At 45.6% G+C, this 12,222-nt stretch overlaps 1 protein-coding gene across 1 annotated transcript; it reads left to right on the forward strand.

Annotated features, from left to right (window-relative positions):
- The first annotated feature begins 2,287 nt into the window (after positions 1-2,287).
- On the forward strand, positions 2,288-11,697 carry LOC139423495 (adenylate cyclase type 9-like). Its single transcript, XM_071175104.1, has 5 exons — positions 2,288-4,324; positions 4,459-5,788; positions 6,774-7,022; positions 7,328-7,592; positions 11,249-11,697. Exons 2-5 carry the CDS (start codon positions 4,571-4,573, stop codon positions 11,695-11,697), a joined length of 2,181 nt encoding a protein of 726 aa, XP_071031205.1. The 5' UTR covers positions 2,288-4,324; positions 4,459-4,570.
- The last annotated feature ends 525 nt before the right edge of the window (positions 11,698-12,222 follow it).

The following is a 12,222-nucleotide window of genomic DNA, read 5'->3' on the forward strand; positions in this document are numbered from 1 at the left end:
TCTAGTTTAAAAATAAGTCCATCTGAGTACAGACCAAGACTCTCCCTCGGTCATTGAGGAACCAAGCTTGTGTGTGTTGGCCATGTGCATGGGAGTGTGTTTTTGTAATACCTATAATATAAGGATTATAGATTAGGGCGTGACCCCCACTGAATAAATCAACCCTTACAAAAAGTCCTACAGGAATCCTGCAGGAAATCTGTTACAGGTTTGTGTGTGTGTGTGTGTGTGTGTGTGTGTGTGTGTGTGTGTGTGTGTGTGTGTGTGTGTGTGTGTGTGTGTGTGTGTGTGTGTGTGTGTGTGTGTGTGTGTGTGTGTGTGTGTGTGTGTGTGTGTACGTGTTTAACTATAAGAATAGTAAACAAACAAAAACTTGACCAACTGGGGACATGATCGTGGACTACAGGAAAAGGCGGGCTGAACAGGCCCCCATAAACATCAATGGGGCTGTAGTGGAGCGGGTCGAGAGTTTCAAGTTCCTTGGTGTCCACAACACCAACGAACTATCATGTCCAAACACACCAAGACAGTCGTGAAGAGGGCACAACAAAACCTTTTCCCCCTCAACAGACTGTAAAGATTTGGCATGAGTCCCCATATCCTCAAAAAGTTCTACAGCTGCACCACCGAGAGCATCTTAACCGGTTGCATCACCACCTGGTATGGCAAAAGCTCTGCATCTGACCGTAAGGCGCTTTCAGAGTGTAGTGCGTATGGCCCAGTACATCACTGGGGCCAAGCTTCCTGCCATCCAGGACCTATATAATAGGCGGTGTCAGAGGAAAGCTCATCAAATTGTCAGAGACTCCAGTCACCCAAGTCATAGACTGCTTTCTCTGCTACCGCACGACAAGTGGTACCGGAGCGCCAAGTCTAGGCTCCTTAACAGCTTCTACCCCCAAGCCATAGACTGCTGAAAAATTAATCAAATGGCCACCGGACTATTACATTGACCCCCCCCCCCCCCCTTTATTTGTTCTGTACACTGCTGCTACTCGCTGTTTATTATCTATGTATAGTCACTTCACCCCTACCTATATGTACAAATGACCTCTAACATGTACCCCCGCACACTGACTCGGTACCCCCTGTATATAGCCTCGTTATTGTGTTACTTTTTATTACTTTTTACTTTAGTTTATTTGGTAAATATTTTCTTAACTCTTCTTGAACTGCACTCTTGGTTAAGGGCTTGTCAGTAAGCATTTCACGGTAAGGTCTACACTGTTGGTTAAGGGCTTGTAAGTAAGCATTTCACGCTAAGGTCTACACTTGTTGTTTTCGACGCATGTGACAAATAAAGTTTCATTTGATTTTGTTGGGGTCCCCACAAGGTCAAATGCTATTTCTAGGGGGTTTAGGGTTGAGGTTAGAATTACTGGTAGGGTTAGAAATATGTTTAGGGTTCGGAGCTAGGGTTAGTTTTAAGGTTAGGGTTAGGTTTAGGATTAAGGTTAGGTTTTTGGGTTAAGGTTGGGGTTACGGTTAGGGTTAGGGGTTAATGAAAATAGGATTTTGAATGGGACTGAATTGTATGTCCCCAAAAGGTTAGCTGTGCATAACTGTGTGTGTGTGTGTGTGTGTGTGTGTGCATGTATGTGTGTGAGAGTGTGTGTGTGTGTGTGTGTGTGTGTGTGTGTGTGTGTGCGTGCGTGCGTGCGTGTGTGTGTGTGTGTGTGTGTGCGTGTGTTTGGCAACTTTCATCTAGCGGAAGAGGCTAGCCATTTTTATTGGACTCAAAGAGTAGATATTATTTTTCCTTCAAAGTAGACGTGTCACACAAAGATCTGTCTGTGAATATAGAAACTAGATCAGTGTTCTCTTCAGGGCAATTATAGGTGTGCATACCTTATCTACTAGATTAGGGTAGGCCTTTTTTATGCACCTTCAATCAATGATATCACTGACTGTTGGAATTATGGGCACAACCCTGTTAGCGTGGGCATAGGTCTATGTGTAACAGCTGTGTAACAATGAACATGAATGTATGTAAAAACACTGAAATATATTGGTATCTGTACACCTAACGTGTTGGTCTGTTTGTGTCATGTGGTGGGTGATGTCATTTGGAAAGAAAACGGCCTATGCGTAAAATGCGTAAGATAGGCCTATTACTTTGGACTTCTAGTCTACCTATTTAAATGTTTTACAATCTGAAATAGTTATACTCTCACTCTCATTCAATACGTGCTCGTCCATAGCCACACAATACATTTCTGCGTGCGCGCTCCCATCATCAGCCACCATACCCCCCTCTGCTGTATTTTCAGACTGGAGCTACTGAAGCTCGATGCTCATACCACCGAGTCGCTCCGCTTTGGACACCCACCCTTCTCCACCGCACCGCCGCCTCAGCTGGCGGAGAATTTCCGTCTGGGTACAGGAAGATGGTGGGAGTGACGGGAGCTGCCTTGTCTTCCCCTGGATAAATCGGGAAAACACATAAAAACGTGTTTTTATTAGCCTACTTAGGCTACCCGGACCCGGGCAATAGGGAGGTAACCTTAACCGTCACCGAACCTTTCGAACGGAAGAGGACGCGAACGCAACAAGGAGTGGACTCTCTCGGGCTATGCTTCTTCTGGGCACATGCATGCAGGCAGCATAATCTCGAGCTATTCAGACTTGAGGAATTTATGGAACAGACAGCCAGCACATTTCGCGAACTATGTCTTATTCGTTGGTAATTGAATAAAGGGAAGCAGGATCAAGGATATATTGTTTCTTCCTCATGGGAATTCGGTATTCCTTTGGGGAAATCAAAGAGGAGGAATTTCACAGAATCTCTCCATGCACTCTATAGTTATTCTCTACTCCACGCGTTTACAGTCCTGGCTACTTCTGTAGCCCATGACGAAGGAACCACGGCCTGGGAAAAAGTTTAGAGGCTTTGGATACAGAAGGGAGCACAGTAGTGACGTTTCTGGATACGTTTTTGCTTCAATTTTAAACTGCATTTTTTGTTTTTAAAAGCCTGTCCTGTTCATTGGATAGGCCTATCCTATGGAAAATGTGAATATTCGATAGGAATATTTAGTAGACATAACTTGACAGTTTTGTATTTCAGTCTATATATTTAATAGACTATTCATACAAGGGTGGGTGTTTCTCATAGCTTTCTGTTTTGCCAACTCTTACCAACAAGTTTGTTCAAGACGCCAGCCTAGTAAAAGGAGTTGGCTCAGCTGTCATATTTTGGGTACTTATCTCTCGATTTAAAATCGCTTTTCAAGGTCTCATAATTACTGTATCTGTACAGTCCCTGTCGTCTTGGAAGTGGGGATATTACCGATGTAGAGATCCGTAGAGGGAGGTCAGGAAAGGACGGGGCTGGAGCTTGGGAATAGGCCCGGCTGTGGAAGAACTACAGACTGGGTATGGGGGGACAGCTAGACCGCTAAACGGACGCTGCCTGCCTGGCTGCTGGTTTTGGGTGGTCGTGAACCGACCCACCCACCTACCCGACCCGACAGCCAAAGCCTAACTCTTCAGCTTGGCTAGTATAACACGAAAGTATTCACCCACACTAGGGCTTTGAAATAGTCAGAAAGGGAAAGGAGGACATGCTATACGAGTTTATGCTATGAATGTTAGCCTATTATTTTCAACTGTTGACTCATGTAACTAAAACGGAAAGAGGATAACGCTTGTTTTTTTTCCAAGGGAAAGGAACTTTAAAGTGACTTGTTTTGGAGCGGGTGCTCCGATAAGATAAGAAGGGACCGAAGCTGTAACTTTGTCGCAATATTCTAGCCATGTGTAGCTTGTTATTGGAATGAGTGGGACAACAATCTACTGTGTATAGCCTACAACTCCTAAACAAGACACACACACAATATGGGTCGTTTTGGACTTGGAAACATTATATAAATAATGTTCTCTTTTCGGATTGTGTGTGTATTAAAATGTAATAATAACATGGGGACATTATTTTGATCATCAGTGAAGAAGACACGTGAGGACTTCTTGAGAGCGAGGCTCGAGCTGTCACTGGCGGCTGTCAAAACACTGCGCGTGGTGTGGAATAAAAAGTGAATATTTGAACAACTGACCCCAGATTGGCTTTTTAAACCTGATAAAAATCGTAATGTGATAAAAAACGTAATATCGGGGAAGGATGTATAAAGAAGGGGAGAGGAAAGACGAAAGGACTTTCAATTATTTCAACTGCCAGATGAGAGCGAGCAGAGCAGCACACGAGTACAAAGTGGACAGCGAGGGCTTCCAAAGGCAAGGGACGAATTAATGGAATGTGAGTGCTGACGTAATACAGAGGTCGGGATAATGAACTACTCAAGAGCCTGGAACGGCCCTTTTTATATGAGTGAGTAGGCCTAGTTGGCTACATTCGTGCGTAGCCTAGTAGAAATACGTATTTTCTGTACACACGATATATCAAGTCGTGATTACAACCATCACCTTTCTTGCCTCTCTTTTTTTGCTCACTCTCCTGTCTAGTCTTCCTCTGCCAGATGTTTCACTTAGTACTGTTACCTCATTGCCCGCGCACCGTCCGCCATCATTGATCAGATATTAGTATTTCCCCCTTCACGTCACTCCGGCCATCATAATGGCCTTGCAGCCACTGCAACACCGGCAGCAGCAGCTTCTCCCACATGCCACGGAGGTTAGCTGCGCCTCAAGCAGTGACGGCGCAGTGACTGTGCGGATTATCGACAACACTAGGCACACACAGCACGCGCCGTCGCCACAGCATCGACAATATCATGACTCTCCCCCAACCCCAACGACAAGGGACAGCAATACCAGAGGAGGAGGGAGTGGAGTAGGTGGGTCTACCACTACCGCCAAAGGAGATCCCTCCAAACCCTGCACCAAATACAGCATCTCCTCCAGCTGTAGTTCAGGGGAGTCGGGAGTTCGGAGGGCTGTTATGAATAAATTACACAGCCAGCAGAAGACTCTGCCCCAGTTGTTTGAGAGGTCTGCTGCCCAGTGGTGGGACCCCAAGTTTGATTCGCCGATACTCGAAGAGGCGTGCCGCGAGAGGTGCTTCCCGCAGACTCAACGGCGCTTCCGCTATGTTCTGTCATACATGGCCTCTGCCTCGCTCCTTTGGGGCGTGTATTTCGGGGTCAACCACGACCGCTGTGACCCGGTGACCTTCCTCGCCCCGACCGCCTCCTTCCTCCTTTTCCTGCTCATCCTCTTCCTCTTTACCTTGACAAGGCCCTATACTCAGCTGTACAACCAGGCCTCGCTGCTCCTCATTGTGACCACATTCGCCATCACTCTGGCTCCTCAGATCCAGACAGGAGGCTTTGTCTACCTGGAGAGAACCAGGGATGTCAACCGGACATTCCCTCGCACCCCAGGCGGAGTGGTCCCTACTCGGGCTCCCTGCATCTCCCCAGTGGGCACCTTCTCTCTGTGTATGGAGGTCCTGCTACTACTCTACAGTGTTCTCCATGTGAGGCTATATGCTTCAGTTTTACTGGGGCTCCTGTATTCAGTACTATTTGAAGCCTTAGAGTGGCTGCCCCTGCTCCAGGGGAGAGATGGCAGTGGAGGAACTTATGGGGGGAATAGGTGGGGCGAGGCTGGGGTTGGAGGTGCAGAAGGGTCCCTAGGTTCTGGATCTAGTCCTGGAGGTCTTGGTTCTTCTAGCTTGGAATGGGACACCCTCCGCTGGCTGGGCCCGGCTAAGGCCCTCCTCCACCTGTGTGCCCACGCCATCGGCATCCACCTCTTCATCATGTCCGAGGTGCGATCCCGCTCCACCTTCCTCAAGGTGGGCCAGGCCATCATGCACGGCAAAGACCTGGAGGTAATTATTATTTATATGTTAGAGATGGATAAAATCAAAACATTGACACATTTGATCACCGAGAGACAGATGATTTCATTTCATCATCATGTTCATCAAACAATCAAATACCATGAAATAGATCACAAATGGTTACATTCTTGATGTTCTCGAAACCAGTTCACTGTCTTTGTGAATACGTTCCAGGTGGAGAGGGAAACCAGTTGTTACCTGTCTTTGTGAATACGTTCCAGGTGGAGAAGGAAACCAGTTGTTGCCTGTCTTTGTGAATACGTTCCAGGTGGAGAAGGAAACCAGTTGTTACCTGTCTTTGTGAATACGTTCCAGGTGGAGAAGGAAACCAGTTGTTACCTGTCTTTGTGAATACGTTCCAGGTGGAGAGGGAAACCAGTTGTTACCTGTCTTTGTGAATACGTTCCAGGTGGAGAAGGAAGCCAGTTGTTACCTGTCTTTGTGAATACGTTCCAGGTGGAGAGGGAAACCAGTTGTTTCCTGTCTTTGTGAATACGTTCCAGGTGGAGAGGGAAACCAGTTGTTACCTGTCTTTGTGAATACGTTCCAGGTGGAGAGGGAAACCAGTTGTTACCTGTCTTTGTGAATACGTTCCAGGTGGAGAGGGAAACCAGTTGTTTCCTGTCTTTGTGAATACGTTCCAGGTGGAGAAGGAAACCAGTTGTTACCTGTCTTTGTGAATATGTTCCAGGTGGAGAAGGAAACCAGTTGTTACCTGTCTTTGTGAATACATTCCAGGTAGAGAGGGAAACCAGTTGTTACCTGTCTTTGTGAATACGTTCCAGGTGGAGAAGGAAACCAGTTGTTACCTGTCTTTGTGAATACGTTCCAGGTGGAGAAGGAAACCAGTTGTTACCTGTCTTTGTGAATACGTTCCAGGTGGAGAGGGAAACCAGTTGTTACCTGTCTTTGTGAATACGTTCCAGGTGGAGAAAGAAACCAGTTGTTACCTGTCTTTGTGAATATGTTCCAGGTGGAGAAAGCGTTGAAGGAACGCATGATCCACTCTGTCATGCCGAGGAGGGTCGCCGATGAACTGATGAAGCAGGGGGACGAGGAGATGGAGGGGAACGCAGGGAAGAGATACTCTGCCGGGGCTTGTTCGGCTGTGTCCACGGTCGGAGGTCCTGGGGGGGCTTCTTCGATCGCGGCGAGCCCTAAGAACCATCCCCATCATCATAGTCATCTTAAGAGGAAGAAGACTTCGATCCCCAGAGGCCAGGTAAAAGGAGCAGTGGTTGATTTTAAACGGGTGTAAAAACTCACCCGTTTAGCTTAGCCTTTTAGTCATTGTTTTAGGCTATTTTAATCCTCCTTCATTGCTTCATGTGTGGTCTGCTTTTATTTATTTTATTATCCTAATCAATCAAATGTATTTTATTAAGCCTTTTTACATCAGCAGTTGTCACTAAGTTCTATACGGTAACCGGTCTAGTCCCAGAAGAACAAAAGCTTATAGATTTACTGCAAAGTGTGTTACAATTTTAAAAACACTTTAAATCAAGTTTGATTTAATTTGATCATCAGATCATCTTCAGGCCATTCAACATGAAGCGGATGGAGCCTGTTTCTATCCTCTTTGCGGATATCGTCGGCTTCACCAAAATGTCTGCCAACAAGTCCGCCCACGCCTTGGTGGGGCTCCTCAATGACCTCTTTGGCCGTTTCGACCGGCTGTGTGAGCTGACGCGCTGTGAGAAGATCAGTACACTGGGAGACTGTTACTACTGCGTGGCGGGATGTCCCGAGCCACGCCCTGACCATGCGTACTGCTGTGTCGAGATGGGACTAGGTATGATCCAATGGGATAAAGATGGGTAGATAGCATTCTGTTAATTGCTCCTGCAACTTTATTGTGCAATGTCTGTCATTTTACTTTATTTATAGGTTTTCAGACATGAGAACAGAAAAACAGTACAACGCCAACCCCTCATTCCCCAATCCACCCCTCCCTCCACACCTCCCTCCCACCCACCAAGGCATCATACAAGGATAACATAGAAACATAAATTAAACAGGGCAGAAACATAAACAGTAATAGGAACAAAAACAATGGAGAAAATAATATTAGTTGAATCTTATCAGCACAATATATGGCCACTAGAACAGACATGACTGCTTACCAAAATATGCAAATTACACAAAGTAAAAGACAGGCTCTCCAGTCGTTAATGGGGACCAGGTAAAGCCAAACTTTTGTCAGGCCCCACGGACAGTGTACCCAACCTCCAAAGGCAGAGATGACACCACCTCCTTAACCTTCTGCATAAAGGAGGTTGACTCTGCCTACTTCCAGTGAAGAGAACAAGACTACCCGCTAGCAGTGAGGCAGATGCTATCGCATTCGCCTGATGCATGGTGGCATTCTGGTCTTGGGGAATTACCCCAAAAATGTCAGTGACCGGGTTGGGGCTAAAAGTTGTATTACACATATGTGAGAATGCTTAACAAATGTGGTCCCAGAAGCCACTCAAATATTGGCATGACCAAAACATGTCTCCCGGAGTCGCTGGACTCTGGTGGCATCTCAAACACTTGGTGTCAACATTTGGGTATATTTTTGCTAATCTGTCATTTGAGTAATGGAGACAGTGCAAAACTCTGAACTGAATGAGCCCATTCCTTATGCAAAATGATGATGTGTGGATACGCTCAATACTGTGTTGCCGTATATCATCGGGTAGCTCGCCACCCATGTCTTGCTCCCATGCAGATTTTGGATTTGCCAAGGAAGGCAGATTTATGTTCTGTATTATGTCCTATAATCTGGAGATTGTGCCCTTCAGAAACGGGTTAAGATCTAAGCACCTCTCGACTAGAAACTTAGTAGGCTCGAGTGGAAATGAAGGGAAATGTTTTTTGGCAAGGCTGAGAGTTTGGAGATATCTTAAAAAGTGGGTATTGGGATTATGGTCAACCCTCAGAGTATCAAATGAGACAAAGGTGTTATCAACAAATAGGTCACACAAAAACAGCAGACTGTTCCTATGCCAGAACTGGAATGCCGTGTCACTCTGTGACGCTGGGAAGAGATGATCATGGAGAGAAGCAGCTTGCTTGTTTAAGGATAAAGTGATTTTGAGAATTGGGACCTAGACTGTAACTCCAGGATGGCCCAAGTTGGACCATCCTTTTTTTCCAAATGTACAAACCCAACAAACACATTTAGATATATTTGCTGACCAGTTGGAGTGTAAAAAAAAATGGGAATGCCCAGCCCACCTGCAGCCTTAGGTCTCTCTAGATATACCTTTCTCATTTGTGGATTCGACTTATTCCAAATTAATTTAAAATGTAGCTGTCCAGTTGTTTGAATATCGACTTTGGCAAAAAAATGGGGATGATTTGTAATAAGTACAAAAACATAGATAGTACAGTCATCTTAACAGAATGAATGCGACCTGCTGGTGAAATGGGAAGAGACGACCTCCGTATGAAATCCTGCTTAGTGCTCTCCAGGAGTGTACCGAAGTTATGTTTCAACAGAGCCTTAAATGAGCGTGTGACCTTCAACCCCAAATAAGTACAGACCTGATGCTCCACCTTAAATAGGAAGTTGGCATACCTAATACCTTCTGCCAACTGATTAATGGGGAGGAGCACACTTTATGTTAGGTTTAATTCATAACTAGAGAATGTCCCAAAACCTTGTAGCATGTCCAAGAGATAGGGTATAGACTCCACAGTGATGCCTAATATAGTTAAGGTTATTCTAGGTTATTATATCTCCTCAGGAAATGTGTTTTACTTCTCACTTCGAACAAGAACGTTCAGGAATATAGCAAGTTATTACACATTTACAGACAACAGGTGTGTAGTAGACTGTATGCTCACTGAATATACACATACATCACATTGAACAGCAGGAAATATTGCAGACTGGCTTTCATCCCATTGGGTGATGATATGATACCTAAAGCACATCACGGCCATATTCAGGAAGCGTCTCAGAGCAGGACTGCTGATCCACCATCGGGTACAGACTCCACTGGGTTAGAGATGTGTAAAAGAAGATAGTCTGCATATCAGGACACCTTGTGAGTTATGTCGCCCCTTAATCCCCTCCTCGCCGCATAGGGCGATAGCAAGAGGCTCAGTAGCCATATCAAATAGGAAAGGGGATAAACAGCAACCCTGCTGGCCCCCCTGTGGAGAGGGAAGTAGCTGGAGGTAACATTGTTGCTGCGAACAGACGCCACCGGGGACTGGTACAGAATCTTAATCCAGGAAAGGAATGACAGGACAAACCCAAATCTCTCTAGTACCGTAAATACATATTCCCACTCAACCCGGTCGAAAGCCTTCTCAGCATCAAGAGAGATGACGACCTCTGGCTGTCGAGTTGAGTGGGCAGCATGAAGAACATGACATAGCCGCCGCATATTATAGAAAGATTGTCCACCTGAGATAAATACGGTTTAGTCAGAGTTAATTGTATTAGGCATCACTGTCTCTGCACGAGAGGACCTTAGTGAACATTTTATAATCGCAGCACAAAAGGCTTAAAGGGCGGTATGAGCCACAGTCGAGGGGATTCTTGTCCTTCTTAAGCAAAACCAAAATAGTTGCCTGGGTAAGTGTCTGGGGCAGTTTCTGAAGAGAAAGGATTTCATTGTACATTGAGCTGAGGATAGAGGATAGTTTAGAGGAGAATGCTTTATAAAATTCAATAGGGAAACCATCATGCCCATCATGCTTTACCGCTCTGCATGGACTGGATTGCCAGAGTAGCTTCATCATCACTTATTGAGGTATTCATGTTAGTTTGCTCATCTGAATTGAGACATGGGATGTCCAGATTGTCTAGAAATGCGTGCATACAATACGTGTCAGGAAGAGCCTCTGATGAGTAAAGAGCAGAGTATAATTGCTTAAATTGATTGTTGATTTCTTTGGGATTGGTAGAAGTTAAATCGGCTGCAACACAGATTTCAGGTCAAAGCTGGTGAGATAACAACTTGCCAGCTTTCTCTCCGTGTTCATAAAATGTCTGCCTCGACTTAAACAGATGCTGTTCCGTTTGTTTCGTGGAAAGATTGTCAAATTCCGATTGGTGTAGCAGTCTCTCTTTGTAGAGTTCAAGCGTTGGAGAAGAGGCATATCTGTTGTCCACATCTAGAATGAGTTGAGATAGCTCCGATAAGCATTTAGTGCGCTGGTCTGAAGGTCTTTTGAAGCTGGTCTTCTTGACCTTTGGGCCAAAATGTTTTCCAATCAAACTATGGGAGCAATCAGCCGTGTGTGGGTGGGTACAGTATCTGTCTTTCTCCAGTTGGCTTATTATACCCTGCACCTGTTACTAGTTACTGGATGTGTGCTCACTGCGTTCTGTCTGACCTGTGTGTGTTGGTGTTTCAGGGGTGATTGGGATCTGAGCAGTTTCATTGTACTACAAGGAAAACGGGTCAATAAAGTCTTCTTCTGCTTCTTCTTCTACTCTGAAACTAGGTATGATCGTGGCCATTGAGCAGTTCTGCCAGGAGACATGTGAGACGGTGGACATGAGGGTGGGGGTCCACACCGGCACGGTCCTCTGTGGGATCCTGGGGATGAAGCGGTTCAAGTTCGACGTGTGGTCCAACGACGTCAACCTGGCCAACCTCATGGAACAATTGGGCGTCGCCGGGAAGGTTCACCTATCAGAGGCCACCGCTGGGTTTCTGGATGATCGGTACCAGCAGGAGGACGGGCGGGTGTTGGAGAGGGCGACGCAGGGCCTGATGGAGAAACTGAAGGGTAGGTTTTATTTTATTCTGTTCTGTGTCCCCCTTTTCAGTACACACATACTGATGTCAGGCAGGATGCAGGAACACCGGCCATCGCCATCTGCGCCCATTCCACATGATGGAGATATTTCCATAGTTATTACTTCCAATGTTGTTTTGAATAGTGTTTGAACGTTCGCTAAGATTATATTTGGTTGTGATCTTTGCAAAATACCTATTTTGTACGCAGCAGTTGTTAGCTAGAATGCTAACGCTCATTGACGTAGGCGGTTGTTAGCTAGAATGCTAACGCTCATTGACGTAGGCGGTTGTTAGCTAGAATGCTAACGCTCATTGACGTAGGCGGTTGTTAGCTAGAATGCTAACGCTCATTGACGTAGGCGGTTGTTAGCTAGAATGCTAACGCTCATTGACGTAGGCGGTTGTTAGCTAGAATGCTAACGCTCATTGACGTAGGCGGTTGTTAGCTAGAATGCTAACGCTCATTGACGTAGGCGGTGAGCAAAGCTAGCCAGTAAGTCATTTTTCTGGGTGAAGTTGACATTTAAAAAAAAAGTATAATGCAGTTGATTTGCGATGATGACACAAACTTCATATTAATAAGCAGGACATTCATACAAGTCCAAAAGTAGTGTGGCAGGCGCTCATAAGCAACATGTAAATAGTATTTTTTTGCTTCCGGTCTATGAGAACCCA

This window comes from Oncorhynchus clarkii, chromosome 13 (assembly GCF_045791955.1).
Source record: "Oncorhynchus clarkii lewisi isolate Uvic-CL-2024 chromosome 13, UVic_Ocla_1.0, whole genome shotgun sequence".
In the NCBI taxonomy this organism is placed as follows: domain Eukaryota; kingdom Metazoa; phylum Chordata; class Actinopteri; order Salmoniformes; family Salmonidae; genus Oncorhynchus; species Oncorhynchus clarkii.

Excerpts from the sequence above, each read along its gene's own strand:
- LOC139423495 (XM_071175104.1), top strand. The coding sequence starts at position 4,571 with ATGGCCTTGCAGCCACTGCAACACCGGCAGCAGCAGCTTCTCCCACAT. Across the intron at positions 5,789-6,773 it reads TGCACGGCAAAGACCTGGAG|GTGGAGAAAGCGTTGAAGGA; the intron begins GTAATTATTATT and ends AATATGTTCCAG. Across the intron at positions 7,593-11,248 it reads CTGTGTCGAGATGGGACTAG|GTATGATCGTGGCCATTGAG; the intron begins GTATGATCCAAT and ends CTCTGAAACTAG.